This window comes from Phragmites australis, chromosome 8 (genome assembly GCF_958298935.1).
Source record: "Phragmites australis chromosome 8, lpPhrAust1.1, whole genome shotgun sequence".
In the NCBI taxonomy this organism is placed as follows: Eukaryota; Viridiplantae; Streptophyta; class Magnoliopsida; order Poales; family Poaceae; genus Phragmites; species Phragmites australis.
Genome location: NC_084928.1, coordinates 2561963 through 2579646, shown reverse-complemented (window position 1 = coordinate 2579646; position 17684 = coordinate 2561963). Strand labels below are relative to the sequence as shown.

The window sequence follows — 17684 nt, the reverse complement described above, 5'->3', positions numbered from 1 at the left end:
ATACAGGGTTTCTATTATTTACCATTTAAAATTTTGGTTTCGATAAATTGTTATTAAAAATTATGTCTTCATTGATTCTTTGCCATTTTAGCCAAATTAATTAGTTTTGATTTTCATTTATCCATTTAGCTATGTTAAATGATTATTGTTTCCCTTATCTAATTTCTCTCCACTCCAAGGCTAGATCAGCACGAGACTTGAGTGTCTCTGCCTCCTAGACCAGATCGAGACTGAGATCATACTGGCCCCCAACGAGGTTAAGCTCACGGGAGAACGGAAGCGCAAGGGAGCGACGAGCAAGCCTGGACCTTCGAGTTGTTTTCACCGGAGGTACGGATTGAACTCATACTAGCTTGTAGTGTATTTGCCTTCTAATTTCCTCAATTTTTGTTAAGAAGTCAGTTCGTTTTGTGTAACCCTAGAGTTTGGATGGTTGAGAGGAGCGGTTGAAGAGTTCGGTTGCGGTTGCTATAACCATGGACGACGTACCCAAGGGGTATAGAATTTCGATTACTTGCAATTGCTAGTTCCATTTGAGCACAACCTGCGTAGAAACACATTGTGCCTAAACTCTAATAATTTTTTTCTTCTTGGTCATTCTGTTTGTCGAGTAGGAACTAACCTAAACGTGGTTTCAAAGTAGCTGTCATAATCTGGAATGGGATGTTGGCTTGTCTAGGTACACATTTGACATGTTTATTGCTGACTTGAGGTTGAGAATTGTTTGGGGTCGTATGCAACAACCATATATTTGGTGTACTGACATGAACACTAAGGATCAAGAGAGGGTTTACCACAGCTTTGATCTTGTGTAGTGTTTCCTGGACCGTTGGGCTGTTAAATGGGTATATTTTTTGTTGAAATTGTAGACATTTGTGTTAGCCAATCTAGTGTGACAGAGGTTGCTAGCAATTCAGTGCAGCCGGCTAGTAATGCAATAGCAGTTCAAGTTTGCCCACCACAAGCTATGGTTGACTGATCCAATCTGGAGATTGAGCCAGTCCATGATGAGGAAGACATGGTAGTTCCAATGAGTGATGATGCCATGTATGTCCTGCTAGGCTTGAGGGAGGAGGGTGAGCAAAGGAAGAAGCAAAGGGAAGCTAGTAATGATGCTGATACAAATAGGGCTGAAACAACAACCACTGTTGTAGGTACTGATGGGATCGAAGGGGCAGCAATTCCAGTAGATGATTCCATACCAGAGGAGCAATATATTGTTTATGATACGGATAACCCTTAGTTCTATCTTGATGTTAGGTATCCCACAATGAATGACTTTAGAATGCCCCTGAGACAGTATGCAATCAATAACGAGTATGACATGGGAATTGAAAAATCTGACAAGACCATATTTAGAGGATTTTGTAGAGCTGATGGTTGTCCTTGGAGAATTGTGGGTTGCATAATGCCAGATAACAGAACCACAAGGGTACTAACCTTTTTTGTGTATATTATAATGAATGTGTATATTTTAATTAATGTGTATATTTCAATTCATGTTTATATTTTAATGTATATATTTTATTTAAATTGCAGGTTACCAAAATAGTTGATGAACACACTTGTACATCTAGTAGCAGGATTGAGACTACTATGACTTCTTAGGCTTGGGTGGCAAACAAAGATCTCTCCATTCTTAGGAAGAAGCTTAACATGGGTACCAAGGAGCTTCAGACACAGTTACAGGATGACCACAATATCACTATTGGTTATGACACTATTTGAAAGGGGAAGGAAAGGGTTGCCAATTAGTTGTATGGATGTTGGGAAGAAAGCTTCCAACAACTTCATCATTTCAAGGCTGAGGTAGAGTTAAGGTCACCCAGAAGTGTTGTAGAGGTAGACACCAAGGTTGTGGATGATAAAGTGTACTTTTATATATTCTTTTGTTCTTTCAAGCCATGCATTGATGGATTTTTGAATGGGTGTCGACCATACATTAGCATAGATTCCACTGCGTTGAATGGAAAGTGGAATGTTCAATTAGCTGTAGCCACCGCTCTGGATGGGCACAATTGGATGTTTCCACTTGCATTTGGCTTCATTGAATCAGAGACAGAGGATCACTGGACATGGTTCATGAATCAACTGCATAAGGCTATAGGAGATCCTCCTATTCTAGCTATTTATATAGATGCTTGCAATGGGCTGAAGAATATTGTTAAGAGTGTATTCCCTCGGGTTGAACATAGAGAATGCTTTAGACATCTTATGCAGAAATTCATTAAGAGATACCAAGGTGATGGCTTTGCATATATGTATCCAGTAGCAAGGGCTTACAAGCCTGAGGTATTCCAAGATCACATGATGAAGGTTCTTACTGCTTCTCATGATGTGGAAGAATACCTTAACAAGGACCATTCTCTGTTGTGGATGAGGTGTCTCTTCAATCCTGCAATAAAGTGTGATTATATTAATAATAACCTGGCTGAGTGCTTCAACAATTGGATTAAGGACATCAAGGACTTGCCTATTGTTGACATAGCAGACAAGATCAGAGAGATGATAATGTTGCTCTTTGAGAAGAGGAGAAGAATTGGACAAAGACTTGAAGGAATTATTCGGCCTACTATCATACAAGAACTAGAGGATTATACCATTTGAGGGTATTGAAGGTTGTGGATTGGAGTGCTGAAGTTTGGGACAGCAATAATAACCATGTAAGACATGTGGTGAAGACTAGAACCCATGAGTGCTCTTGTATGGAATGACCGTACACAGGGAATCCATGTGAGCATGCTTTGGCCTTTCTTAGTACACAAAGAAATACCAAGTTGGATCCATATGTACATGAGTATTACTCCTTGAAAAGGTTTAGGTCAGCATATGGGAGGGTCATAGAACCAATGACTGATAACTCACAGTGGCCTAAAGTGGACCTTGGTTATGTGTTGGGTGCACCACTTGCAAAAAGATCAATTGGAAGTCAAAGGAAACTTAGGATCAAAGGCTGCTTTGAAAAGGGAGGTAAGGGCAAGGAGAAGAAGAAAACACAAATCAGAAACCAACACAAATGCAGCATTTGTGGAGATTTGGGGCATCATCCACCTAAATGCCCACTGAATGGGACTAATAAAAGGCAAGTTTACTATTTCTTTACTCATCCACCCAACGATAGTCATATATTGCTATTGTAATTTTTGTTTACATCCTACAGTAAAAGAAAGCCAAGGTACAATAAGTGTAAGTATGGAGAAGCAAACACTTAAACTCCAAAAAAGGCCATAACAACACCTGCCCAAGTGCATGATAGTCCTAGAATTGTTACAAGAAGGTAGCCACTAATGTTGGTCAAGTTTCAGAGTTATCTATTTTGTAGCTAATTTCTCTTGTTATGTGCAGATAGCTTGCAATGTTGCTTGCAGGTGGGCCATCGAGCTTTACATTGGCAAACACTTCAACATCTCCATCTAAGACCCAAGCACCTTCATCTTCTATAGCCAAGAGGGATGTCAAAAAGGTTACTCCCGAGAAAAACAAGAAGACTTGAATATGTGTGTTTTGAGAACTACTTATGAGCTGTGAACTCAATCCATTTGTGATGTCTGAGATTTGAAAAACTCAGTTATTATGTGTTGTCTGAGATGTGAAAACTCAATTATTTTGGTCAATTTGTGTTGTCTGAGATGTGAAAACTCAATTATATGACTTTGAACAATGTGTTTGAATGCCCAGTGTGATGGCTGAAGATATGCTTATTATTTGCACGTTTGGATCATGATCATGATCAGAACGCTTTAATTTGTGGATCATAAAGTGTCATATTGGGTGAAATTCAATTGCAACATACAACTACTCGAATAGCTCGACCACACCCCTCACATGTGAGTTCGAACTGCTTGCACGTGAGCTACTCCAACTGCTCACCATGACCCTCACGACCATGTGAGTTGCTCGAATTGCTCAACCACGCCCCTCACGACCACATGAGGTGCTCCAACTGCTCCAACGAGCGCATCACACGTGAGCGCCTCACGCACTCGACCAGGCCACTCAACCAGCCACATCACAGCCAGCCTGTCCAAGAGCGACTTCGCGCGAGCGAGAGCGGTTCGTTCCAAGTGACAGCCGACAAAATACTGAGTGCGTCCCATGCCTCGCGCCACATCGCAGCCACCCCATGCCGCACCTGGTGAGGCACCTCGAAACCACACCGAGGACTAACTAGGTCTTGAAGCTTTGGGGCTTGCTCGTCGCTCCCCCGCACTCCAGATCCCCATCCTCCCTCCCACTTTTGTCCTCCGTCGTGCCTCGCCCGTGAGCACAAACTCGTTGGTTTGGTCTGGAGATATGGGGAGAGACCTGTTGGTCTGGTCTAGGAGTGGAGAGAAATTGGATAAGGGGCATAATAGTCATTTGACATGGCTGAATGGTTAAATGAAAATCAAAACCAATTAGTTTGGCTAAAATGGCAAAGAATCAATGAAGACACAATTTTTAGTGGCCATTTGTCGCCAAAATTTTAGGTGGCAAGTAGTCAAAGCCCACATTTTACAATGTCAAATAGTCAATTTTCTCCACTTTTTCATTGGCCGATGATACAAAAATGTAGGCAATGTATGATACACATATCTATTGGCCCAAGATATGAAAATGTAACGAATGGACCATACGTATATCAATTGTCTATTGTCCAAATATATGAAAATGTAAGTGATAGACCATACGCATATCATTTCTTCGAAGATAGGAAAATATAGGTAATGGATGATACACTTATCTAGTGTGTAAAGAAGTACCGGTCGCCCCGGAAATTGTACGTCAAAAATTAAGGAAGTGGACTGAGACACATTTGTAGAGACGAGGATGACTGAAGAATTTGAGAAGACGAATCAGGAACACAAGGATGTGCGGGAGCAAAACAAGAACCCCCACCATCTCAGTACCATAGGCTACATTGGTAAGCACCAGCAATGGACATGGGAGGATGAGGAGGCAATTCGGGAGGGTCGAGAACCGCCATTCTCAAACGTTGACATTGAACACACTCGCAACTGGCTTCAAGTGAGGGTGTCTATCATGCATACGGGCGAAATAACCTTCAAGAATCCTTTGGACCATGAAGTGATCTAGAAAATTGTAAGATATTGTTTATGTTAGCATTGTTGTTTATTAACCGCACCTGAACTACCAACAGTAAAATTGAGAGTGTTGGTTGCCTGGCGGTGGCAGTACACGGGTCATTCATCTTGAGCTCATGGCTAGGTGTTCTACCCATCGGATTCAACGTCTCCCCTCTTCATTTGTTTCAACAGCGCCACTGACACTTTATCTATGCGGCTGCACCACTTATTAAAATCTGGATCCAAACTAGAAAACCTCATTTAATTGTGCACTTGTCAAATAGATCGAACGACGTTGTCCATCTCTGTGTACATGCATATCACACCCAAAATTTCCCAAAACAGAAAAGAAGAACAAATAAATATAATACATAGATAAAAAACTACTTTTCCTCTCTCTCCCGTCCTCTTTGTCCTATTCCTCGACCTGTCACATCGCATAGCGCCCCATTCTTGTCACATTGCAACCACTCTGCCGCTCATGTCATTGCCGTCCTTACGTGGCCTCTCTGCTCCGCTGGCATCCCCAACAATCTGTCACCCCATCTCGTCACTCACGATGTGCATGTCGCACAATTCGCGGCCACACCACTTCGGCACCATGTTGTTGTCTATTCCCTAGCTTCCTATAAAGGAGGTTGAGCATCTCCTTCCTCTCACACCTTGTACAACCGCCACCGCCTTCTCCTCAATTCACCAAGCACCACCACCACCGACCACCGCACCCGAACACCGCCGGTGAGCTCCTCCTCTCCATCCCTTTCTTCTCTCTCACTCACTCAAACCCTAGCCAAGGCCGAGGGAAAACTTGGGCTTTATCTTCCATGATCGTCTCCACTCGAGCCAGATCTGACCGCCTCCATCCCATTTTGCTCATCATCGGGCCTTCTCCCACCTCAACTCGCGGCCAGCCACCATCCATTGCCGCTTCATCGTCTCTTCCTCTCTCTTTCATTCTCTCTTAGTGTCATACTCTAAGTATTATACTTTAACAGATGTATGTTTGTGGTGCTCATTTCTGCTGAAATTGTGCATACTAATTATTGATTTGGGGACTGGTACGAGATTCATAGAGACCCAAAGGTGGAGTCCAACAATATAAATCAAATTTTCTCGACATAGTCCATCACAACAAAATCCTATGTTCGACTGTGTTTGAAATGTAGAAATTTTATCGAAAATGTACAAATCCTTGAAGGAAAGTGGGTTACGTGATAGAGAAGTGTTTTATCATTCGTGAAACAAGTCGACGGGTGCAAATCTCAGCAAGAATTGAGAGGCTCGAGCAAACCCAAGCCACACACAACTAGGGTTTCAAAATTTGATGGTTACCGCTCGAAATTCGCGATAAGCGACCTTACAACTCTGAACCGATTTCGAAATGCAAATGATTATCAAATTTGAATTCAAAAAATTCAAATTGGATTTGAAAAAAATAAAAAAAATTCCATAAAAAACTAGAGGCAATTCTAAGACTATCTGTGAAAACATATTTCAAAAAATGATGTTTGCATCAAGAAATATGTGCTCAAATATTGGAACATTGGAAAAAGACCGAAAAAACAAAAATGCCGAAACGGGTCGAATGCACAGTGCAAACGGCCTGTTTCGGCCCAACTCAACGGGATAAGACTTCCTGGCTTATCCCCTTCGGTCACAGCAAAAATCCGTGTTCATCACTTCGGCCACAGCAAAAACATCGCCTCCGCCGCGAGTTTTGCCAGATCCGCTACGTAGTCGAGGCAATCCAGAGGAGAAATGTCAGAAATCGGTTGGGAGAAGGCGGTAACTAAGCGCATCACGGGGAAGTTTGCATGTCTGGTGATCGAGCACATCACAACGGTAATCGAGGTTGTGCGGGCGGTAAGTCGCTAAATCCGAGCGATTTCTTGCTTAAATAGGTCGGTTACCACCAGTAGGAGCTTGCCAGTGCGGTTCGGCATCGATGCGGTCAATTTATTGTGCGAGTCACTCGGTTATCGACCGAATGTGGTTAGTTTTAAACGTTGTGCGCTCGGTTGGTATGTGTTATGCTTGGTTAGGGTTAGTTCAAAGTGGTTAGTTTCGGTTAGGGTTTGTTTTTAGGTTGTTATGGTTGGTTAGTGTTTGATAGCGTTGGTTAGCGTCTAGTACTTAATTTGGCTCAATGTTTACTCACTATTGGAATTTGTGGAGTGCTAATAGGATAATATATGTTGTTGTGCAGTAATCGATGACAGATAGATATGTGGTGTGGTAGCATGGGGATAATTTGGCCCCGGGGTTTAGGTGCAATTATTGTAATAAGGAAAAGAAAGGTGGTGGTGCCACAAGGTTGAAAGAACATTTGGCAGGGCGTGGATCGAATGCTATACATTGTGATAGGATGTCTCCAGATGTGCGTGATTACTTCATGCGTGAGCTAGATAGGGCAAGATATAAGAGGAAAGGAAGGTCCGAGGAGAGGCTTTAGAGGCAAGAGTCAGCAATAGTTCATGTAGATTTGACAAGCGATAATGAGGAGACGGAATAGGAATAGGTGCAACGTGCCATGGATTAGTCTAGGGAGGAGGAAGAGTTCAGTAGGAGGACATATGAGTCCTACGAGCATGGAGGTGGTAGTGAAAGTGCCAGATGAAGCAATGTGTTAAAGATGATGCTTAGGAGGACATCTTCAACCAGGGAGCCACCACCAAGTGTCAGAGATTACAATGTTGTTGTAGCAAAAACCCCTGTGTAGCAGAGGATTCACACTATGTCATGGAGTGTGAAGGGAAAGAATGCAAAGGCAGCTATTGGTTTGGCATGGTCCAAAAATTTTCACACTTCAAGTATTCCTGGTAGAAGGGCGGACGACGCATTCTTTGTGGCTGCAGTGAAAGAAACACAGAAATAGGGTGAGTGATAAAGTTTGTAATGAAATTTATTGTTGTCATATTTCTTTCTTTTTGACTTATGACCATCTGTTATATAACAGGAGAGCGTGTCCCATCTCCAACTGACCGGGATATAGATGGTAAGTACTTGGACGAGAACGGGAGTGCATTGAAGAAGATATTTGACAAGTGAAAGCTAGAATGACTATAGTATGGTGTGACCATCATGTGTGATTCTTGGACTGGATCGACGAACATGAGTATTATTAATTTATTTTTATATTGCAATGGTCGTATGTTTTTTTTCACAAGTTCGTAGATGCGACTGGCTACAACCAAGATGCTAAGTATTTGAACAAGGTACATTGTTGATTCGTTTATGCATGAGATAAGATAAGTGGTCAATGATGTGGGACCACAAAATATTGTGCAGATCATGATTGATAACGGGTCCAACTTAAGAAGGCATGTCATGTTCTCAAAAGGGAGTATCCTGCTATCGCATGGCAGCCTTGTGTGGTGCATATGATAAATTTAATGTTGAAATCAATTGGTAAATTTAGGTATCATGACATTGTCATTCAAAGTGCAAGGTCAACATCGCGATGGCTATACAATCATTCAAAGCTCCATGAAATGATGAATACCGCGATTGGTGAAGAGTTGGTTAGGTGGAATGCCACAAGATTTGGCACAAACTATTTATTTCTTGAAAGCTTTTTACACCAAAAGGATAGGTTCATGCAACGGATGGCATCTAGTGACCTGCAGCAGTCTCGCTACATGGGTTCTGACATGGGGAGATACGCACATGGTTGTCTATCCAGTTTAACATGGTGGGATAACCTTAAAATGGTTGTCAATTCCGTTCAGCCGTTGTATGCATTTCTCCGATTTGCTGATCAAGACAAGGTGCTAACATTGAGTGAGGTGCTCCTGAGATACAATATTGTCAAGCAGGAGTACAATTCATTGTATCATAATAATAGGGATACCTTTGAGAATCACATTGCAGTTGTCGATCGCAGAATGCGTGATCTAACGAATGGGAACTACTTGAATGCCGATGATATACTCTTACTAATAGCATTCTTATTGTATTAATGCTTATGGTACTACTTGAATGCCTGAATCCCCGGACGCACTACACGTATGGCATGGGTCCAACCTTGTTAGATGATCTTCGAGAGGTATTCGAGAGGATGACCGATGTTAGTACTGCCGCAGAAGCACTTCATGAGGTTGAAATGTATCAGACAAAGTCTCAGTCATTCGCTGGTCCGCTCGCTTCACAGATGACATGTGACGGCAGGACTCCACCTGGTATGAATGGTGTTGGCATATTTAACCGTTACATCTATTTATCTACTTTTCTAAACGTTAGATCACTTTACCTACTTGCAGCAAAAATGGTGGTCTATGTTCGGTTCATCTGCACCTACACTAACGATGCTTGCTAGGCACCTAGTGTCTCAGTGCGCTTCATCTAGTGGGTGTGAGAGGAACTGGAGTATATTTGCATTTATCCACACGAAAGTTCACAACTGGTTAAGCTACAGGAAGCTTCATAAGTTGGTATATGTAAACTACAACCTGAAAATACATAATAATTTGGATGCTGGCATCAGGTCGACTGTTGATGATGATCCATTTCAGCGGCTTATGGAGCTATATTGAATGAGAAGAACAATCTGCTTCAGGACTGAATGGAGACCGGTAGATCAAATGCTGCTCCAGAGCTTAATGAGGAGGACACAGATGGTGACATACTCCTGCCAACTTAAATGGTGACAGACATAGCGAATCCATATGATTTGCAACGTACAATATCACAATAGGCTGCTAAAGTGGTAGGTGACACACACACGGAAAAGAGGAAGAAGCAATTTGCTCATCCAAAGAAGAGCAAGAAGATTAAGAGTAAGAGCAAAAGGCAAGTGCAAAGCGATGAGAACATGGATAGTGCCTCAAAGAGCCCAACTTACCAAGAGTCTAATGACAGTAGCTCAAAGACAGATAGCGGTGATGATGATGGTCAGGGAGGTGGTGCTCCTCACGCCTATCCTCTGTCGTTGCTCCCGTGCAATTCACTAGTGAGAGTCAGTTTACACATATCACACAGGACGAGGACCACAGTATCCCATCCTCACAAAGGCATGTCATACAGGGTGGTCATGATGGACCACAAGATAGTGCGAGCTATTCCAACAACTATGGCATGGAGAGTAGTTCTGGATCGTATCTGTATGACTATCATGTCTTCGATGCTCAGTCAGAGCCTCCTATTTAGTGGGTCTATGGGTGACAAACTCTGAGTTTTATGCCATATTATAAAGATAATGGTCAACCATTTCTGCATAGACGAGGTAAAGTTGGGCAGAGTTTAAGACATAGTTTGCTATCTACACGATGGATAATGCTCATGTGCACTGAGGAATACAATACTACCGAATTTAATCCCTTGTTAGAAGCTGATGGTACTAAAGATAATGATAATTTACTTTCTGTAACTACTTTATCTACATACCATGGTATTGGATTAATTTTTTCTATCTCGTAGGTTACATGTGACGTGGATACTATATAAACTATATTTTAAACATCAACTATCATTTTAGTAAGTATTGATGGATGTCATGTGATTGTGTTTCTAGCATTTGTATAGATAATTTGACAAATTTATTAATTTAATGTGCTACTTACGTAATGTATGTATATATTCAATGAAACAATTATATGATCATGCTCTAATTGCTATTAATATCTATTTGTTTCCTTAAAAATGTCTAAAATATAGCAAAGTTCATGCCAAAATTTTCCCTCATTTTTTTATAAATTTTTCCCCGTATATGATATATGCAAGTAGTAGATAGTATGATTAAACAAAACATAGCAAATCTCATGCCATATTTGTTTCTTTTTTTTTGTTTTTTTGTTATTTTTAATGACTTTTTTGAGATTTTTTTGAACTTTATAGAAATTTAAATAATGTGTTCCGTAACCGTCAAAATTCGATCCGTTATCGTCAAAAAACGTTCGAATTTCAACCAATTCGGTTATCATCAAAATCGATCAATAAACTGTAAAAACCGATCGGTCATTAGTCCAATTCACTCGGTAACCGACAATCTAATTCGACTGGATTTTGATATCGATTTGCAAATTTTAATTAAATTTGTACGAATTTTTATCAAATTTTAAACAGTTATCACGACAACTATGGGTTTTGGGTAACCGTCAGGTCTCAATCTGCGTTCGTCAAACCAATTTGTAAACCTTGCGCACATCGCAGGTCTGCCGCAAACCACGCCAGGCATCCTACCTGGTCTCCTCCCATTGGCCCAAACAACCCAAACACGTCCCCAACCCTCCGATCACGCCACGTGTACGAACGGACGGCGCAGAACTCACCCGCCACATGTGCAACGACGAACGAACCCCGCTTCTAGTCCGCCTGCCGCAGACATGTGAGACTGAGAAGAGAGAGAACCACCGAAGATGGCGGCGAGACGTGCCGGCGCCGGCGCCTTGCTCTTGGCCGTCGCGCTCGCGGCCGTCGTCCTGCACCCAGCCGCAGCAGCGGGGCAGAAGAAGCCCGCAACTGCCGCGAGGCGGGAGGACATCCCCTACATCCGGTGCCAGGTGTGCGAGCGGATCGCGCGCGAGATCTCCGCGCAGGTCTCCAAGAAGCAGCAGGCGCTCCCGCTCTCCAAGAAGGTACTCTACTCCGCCTCTGTTTCTAGTTAAATTCGAGCGGTTGGTAGGCTGTATGAGTTTCTGGTGTGGTCTGTGGTGGTGTGCTGACGAGTTGGGGTGGGGGTGCGTGTAGGTGCCGGAGATCGAGATCATCGAGATCGCGGAGAATGTGTGCAACCTGAAGAAGCAGGAGGCAGACTGGCTGCTCCGGATCGACATCGTTGAGAAAGGCGACAAGTTGGAGGTGAATCGGCGTTCTCTGTTCGCTCTTGTTAATTGAGTTTGATGTGGCAACATTCAAAACATTACCAGATGCAGAGATAGGTTGTTTAACCAACTAGAGGTCAGATGCGAGTAATTTAATCCATAAAAAAAACGAGGTAGCATGATCAGACATGTTTAAATCTCAGTTCGAGTGACAGTATGAACTATGTTCTTCAGTAAATGCATTAGTTCTGACTATGAGCACCTTGGTTTGATTGAATTTCTTAAACTGAGAAGTTTAGCAGCACTGTAGCAGTGAACTTCTTATGTGAAAGCATTGGTTTGCTCACTTCCTTATAGTTCGCTATTTTCTTTTTGTCGGTATTGATAGTTTTTTTACTTGTTCCCTTATGAATACAGAGAAGACAAATTCTGAACTAATTTCGTATTTAATAGGGAGTATAAGTGACACCAAATTAACACGAATTATATGCAAGACTGTTAGTTGCATGCACATAATTGAGGCAGCAAGACAAATTAAAATGGTTGACATGATTCTGCCTGATGTAGCTTTGTGGTTAATTGTGATTTACGCCGTTGCATCATCTGAATCTCGTACTAATACATAGAAGTATTTGACAGCTTGTTGAGCAAGACGAAGAAGGGCATTGTAATGCAGAATGCAAGACCATTGAGCGTGCATGTCAGGAGGTAAATGAATCATATATTCTTTAGCCGTGCTAATCTCGCATGGAGCTTGTTAAAGTTTGCTTTCCAACTTGTTGATAGTTACTGATCAATAAGGAAACACTATCTTTTCTTTTGAATTTTGTCATGCTGTGTTTATCTGAATTAAATTCATTTCAGGTGATGGGGTATGCTGATACTGATGTTGCTGAGTTTATCTATAAAAACAAACCCTCAGTTGATCAGCTGATGAAATTTCTCTGCAAAGATGTTTCCGAAGCATGCGCCAAGGACCCACCACCAGTTCCAAAAGTGAGCCCTTCATGCCTTGATTTTGCCCTTTTAAATTGACTATTTTCTAACAAGATGTCAATTTGATTCAAAAGAAATATGATGTTGATATGAGCAGCGAAATCTTATTAGTCCTAAGTTAGGCTCTAGGACTCTAGCAATTTCGTCTTGAAGCAAGATATACATGATGTTGAAGATAATCATGATAACAGCCACGAACGTGGCACCTTGTCTGAAGTTGAGCTTTAGCTGTCCCAAGCCATGAGTTGGATGCATGCCTGAGTTGGATGCATGCCGACAAGCCCTGTTTTAGTTTGATCAATCATGGTTCACCTACCTCAGATACAGTAAAATGATGATATCATGTTCTGGAGCTATACTTCACGGAAACAAAGTGATTGAATGATGTAGTTTGTAGCGAATTCAGTTTTTCTGAATAACATGCTGCTGTACTTTGGTACAATTGTGATGATAAGACTACCAACCATATCTTATCACAATGAGTAAATTTCACAAAACTATAACTATTTGTACCATTGTAACACAAAACTACAACTTTTAAAGTATATTTCACAAAACTACAACTATTTCGACCCTTAGTAACAAGAAACTACAACTTTTAGGTTTGATCCTACCCATCAGTCACACATGTGCCACATGGTCTGGTCCCACCTGTCAACCACATATGTGCCAAAAAGTTATAGTTTATTGTTACCAAGGGTCAAAATAGTTGTAATTTTGTGAAATAGACTTCAAAAGTTGTAGTTTCGTGTTACAATGGTACAAATGGTTGTAGTTTTGTGAAATTTACTCTATTACAATGAACCTTGAAAGGAGTTACGGAAATTTAGTAACAATTTTAGCGATAGAGCCATGAAGTTAACAAAGGTATTACATAATCTAAAACCTTATTGTAAGACCAGTTACATGCCAAATTTGGATGCTTCACTTGTAAAAGTTCACTACCAGCTGATAGTAAAAATGCATTTCATTTCTGAGACATCATTGTAAAAATAACAGGATCGGGTCCCTGGAGAACCATTTGCCGCAAAGCCTTCGAAAGATGCTGAGATGGAAAAGATATTGAAATCAATGGAGGTCGATATTCTAACTGTATCCAGTATAACTTTATCCAAGTAGATTCAAAATATTATAAAATGCTACTGATATCGCAGGGTATTCCGGGAGCCCCAAGCATGAAGATGTACTCTAGAGACGATCTGATGAAAAATAACTTTGGTGCTGAAGAGGATGATGAAGAGGATGATGAGGAGGAGGATGATAACTTCCCCAAGAACTTGGTAACGTTTCACACGATTTTGGCCAAAACTATTTATTTCAGTTTTAACGTCTAATCACACGTCTACTCCTGCCAGGGAAAAGTTCTAAAAGATAAGGGTTCTCCAAAGAAAGATTTGAAACAGCAAGTCGTGCAACAGTTCAAGGATACCAGCAAAAAGTTGAAAGGGCACGTAAACAAGGTGTCCAAAATCGTAAAGAAATGGTGGCAAGGGACGAAGAAGCCATCAAAATCTGGCAAAAGCAAAACTGAACTCTGAAGACCACAGTCTTCTCAAATTGGCTCAGCAACTTAATCCATCTTCCATTTTCCTAGAGCAAAGTTTTACATGATTTTCAGAAGGTGTCGCATCAAAGCATCAAGAACTTTTGATAGAGTTGAGCTACATAAACGTGTACAATTTTTTCCATTTATTTTCGGTGTACGCTAGGAGAACAATTGGAGTTTAGAGAGTTTAGCTGGGTACTGATAGTTTACCAGGTTAGTTAAGTCCCAATTGGTTGTTGCTGTGCTTTACTGGTAAATTATATCATTGTCTACCCATATATAATCTCGCTGTTCACCAACTGGTCTTTCATTTTCAAGTCTAGCTTGATGTTTACACAGGCAAGCATTGCCCAAATTTATGCCATGACATTTTTTTGTCCCTAAAATTAGCTTGTCCCCTTTAAGAACAGGAGCAGTACTATCCCAGAGCCACACAACCTGAAACCGAACCGGCCCCAGTTTCCAGTTTGGAAACGGGAGGCTCCCCCGCCTTGCGGGAAGAGAAGCTTCCGACGAGCAGCTAGCCATCCTTCCAGGCAGAGAACTTTCCAAATAGCTCTCTCCCTTCGCTGGGATCCAGCCGGTGACAATGGCAAGGTTGCCGGCGCCGTCGCCGCCGGACGGCAGCACGCACTCCTTCAGCCACGACGCCGTCGCGCTGTACTTCTTCGTTGCGTGCGTGGCTGCCACGGTCGCGCTCGTCTCGTCCATGTGCTCGGCGTGCGGCCGCAAGCCGAAGGCGGCCGCCGCGTCGGACCAGCCGACCAGGGTGGGATCCGTCTCCGACGGCAGCCACGCCGACAACCAGAAGGCTGGTGCTGCAAGCGAGGAGGAGGCGGTGGTGACGCTGTCGCCGGAGCTGGCGACGCACGGGCCGATCGCACCGGTGGCGATGCCGTCGTCAACGTCTAAGCGGCGGCTGTCCCTGTCCATCAGCCTGAGCAAGAACCTCAGCATGAACATCCCGGACAAGATGCGGCTGTGGAGCATGAACCGCAGCATGAACCGCAAGGAGCACAAGGTCGAGTCGGAGGACACGCTGTGGAAGAAGGGCATCATCCTCGGGGAGAAGTGCAAGATCCCCGGAGAGAGGGACGGGGAGGCTGGCGACGGCGTGGACCCCGCCGATGAGCTCGCTGCCGGGAGCTTCCGGCGGTCCAGCTACTCCCGGCCCATGTCGCGGTCGAGCTCGTTCGCCATGCACCAGCAGCACGACGCCCCCGCCTTGTGCGCTTCGCATTCTTGACGCTCCATATGCATCGATGCACGTGTGCAGGGGATGCCGCGAGAAATGAGACTGATCGGTTGAACTGATGCTTTTGACTTTTAGGTTGAAAAGTTAGTTTTTGTCTAATGATTTTTTTTATTAGTTTTTAAATAAAATTTTAGCTTTTTAATATATTAAAAACTAAAAAAGTTTTTCTTAACTTACTTCTCAACTTTTAATTTATTCACTCTGTTTAGTTAATTTTGACTTTTGACAACAGAAGTTCAAACAAACAGAGTCTCAATCTGATGAAGTACATTCCGATTCGAGTGGTGGTTGCTCTTTAATTTTGGTTGTCATATACCTCGTTTAAGTCTTCTTTTTTTTGCAAAATTGTGTGGTATGGCTGCATGGATATATAGAGCAAGACCCTGCTTGAAACGTAGGAATTTCATACCAAATTTTAAGGAATTTCGCAAAAATAGTCCGTGCTCCAGACATTGTCTAATAAGGGGAGGAAATGGGGTTTGTGCCGATGATTTGATGTGTTCTTCAGTGTTCTCTTGGATCAATGGAGGAGCTTGCTCGTGTAACTGTAAATTCATGGATGAGTTGCAACATCCGGCTCTGCTCAAATGGAAACTGCAACTGAGATCTTTTTGGGACATGGAGAGGAGCAAACAGAACAACTGATGACCTGGACGCGTTCATTCTGTGATCTAGCATATGCTACACAGTGAAACATTGTGTATTCCATAACAATGGGGAAAAAGGTGTGTGGACTCAACTTTTGAGCATCTTCAAAAATGAGTTCGTTTTGAGCATGATTCTTCCATAATAAACATGCCACTCGTTTGTGCTGCTAGACCCAAAAAAGAGAGGGAAAAAGGTAATCTTGCCGCCACTGGTTTGAAGGGGGAATTTAGTTTTTTGTCACTCCTCCGGATAGCTCACTCTCGAACACCACTCTCCCAGATGACTTCGACAATTTGTCACCTAAGATCCACCATAATTTAATAATTTCCCACTTTCAACACTTAACTAGGGGCACCAAAGTCATTTTCTCTTCCTCCAGTTGACTGTGCCTCCTCCCCGTAGCCTCAGTCGCCAGCTCCAGCCTCTCTTTCTTCCCCGGCTCCGGCAGGCCGCATTGTCCCCAGTCGTCGGAGCTCGCCCTGCACATGCCCGCCGTTCTCTTGCGTGGATCCGACGCTAGCTCACATGCGCACCATGCTAGGGAGCGAGAGGAAGGGAGAGATGAGCCTGCAAATTCTGGTGAGATCGGGCGGCCTCCGTTGCCTCCTACTCCTGGGCGGCGCTGGTGGGCTCCCGCACCCCTATCCCAAGGGCGACCGCCACTGACGGGTGATCCGCACGGCACAGCAGGAGGAGGACGAGGCCTTCCTCCACACCCTCAACTTCGATGCCGGCATGTGATTCGGTGGGGATGAGGCAACGGTGCCCCGGCTGCAAGCCACGAGGAAGCGATCGACACCAGCCACCGCGTCGTCGCCCCCCCCCCCCCCCCCCGCTGGAATGGGATCCCTGAAGTCAGTGACTTAAAATTGGCGTGAACCATTGGATTTAAGATAGACGGATCATATCTGATACTACAGTATCGTTACAGTATTATTGCTATAGTATTTTCGCTGCAGCACCGTACTACAATACATTTTGTTACCGTGTTTGAAGTTACCGTACTATTTATCATCTCATATTTTATTGTTCATTCGTGATTTCACTGTGTTAAAGTCAGAGAATTTTGATCTATTTCACATTGCTAGGGGCTGAAAAACATTAATATATTACAGTTAATACATATACTGTTTTAATTCTATTATCTGTGGTTATAGAATCCGGGGCAACCCTGTTATGAAAAAAATGATCAAATTATGATGATAAAAATTATTATCATCCCAGACAATTTATGATAAAAAAATATTGGTGCTAGGTGGTGGCGTTTGAGATTGTGTAATTCAGAGGAGTGGTAAAAAATTAAATTTCTCGTTTTGAAGAAGCAACTAATGAACATTCTCATCCCTTCAACTTTGCAAGCGGCAATGATTCTGATAACAAATTCACAATGTTTCTTTGTCTCCGTGATCACATTT

At 42.7% G+C, this 17684-nt stretch overlaps 2 protein-coding genes across 2 annotated transcripts; both read left to right on the top strand.

The window, feature by feature from the left end:
• The first annotated feature begins 11364 nt into the window (after nucleotides 1-11364).
• Nucleotides 11365-14704, top strand: LOC133926246 (uncharacterized). The gene is made up of 7 exons (XM_062372072.1): nucleotides 11365-11638; nucleotides 11751-11861; nucleotides 12464-12532; nucleotides 12689-12820; nucleotides 13820-13897; nucleotides 13975-14100; nucleotides 14176-14704. The coding sequence occupies exons 1-7, from the start codon at nucleotides 11420-11422 to the stop codon at nucleotides 14356-14358; spliced, it is 918 nt and encodes a 305-aa protein (XP_062228056.1). The 5' UTR covers nucleotides 11365-11419; the 3' UTR covers nucleotides 14359-14704.
• A 145-nt stretch (nucleotides 14705-14849) lies between these two features.
• LOC133926247 (uncharacterized) lies at nucleotides 14850-15658 on the top strand. Its single transcript, XM_062372073.1, has one exon. The coding sequence runs from the start codon at nucleotides 14956-14958 to the stop codon at nucleotides 15610-15612; it is 657 nt and encodes a 218-aa protein (XP_062228057.1). The 5' UTR covers nucleotides 14850-14955; the 3' UTR covers nucleotides 15613-15658.
• The last annotated feature ends 2026 nt before the right edge of the window (nucleotides 15659-17684 follow it).

Excerpts from the sequence above, each read along its gene's own strand:
- LOC133926247 (XM_062372073.1), top strand. The coding sequence starts at position 14,956 with ATGGCAAGGTTGCCGGCGCCGTCGCCGCCGGACGGCAGCACGCACTCC.
- LOC133926246 (XM_062372072.1), top strand. The coding sequence starts at position 11,420 with ATGGCGGCGAGACGTGCCGGCGCCGGCGCCTTGCTCTTGGCCGTCGCG. Across the intron at positions 11,862-12,463 it reads AGAAAGGCGACAAGTTGGAG|CTTGTTGAGCAAGACGAAGA; the intron begins GTGAATCGGCGT and ends AGTATTTGACAG. Across the intron at positions 13,898-13,974 it reads AGATATTGAAATCAATGGAG|GGTATTCCGGGAGCCCCAAG; the intron begins GTCGATATTCTA and ends CTGATATCGCAG.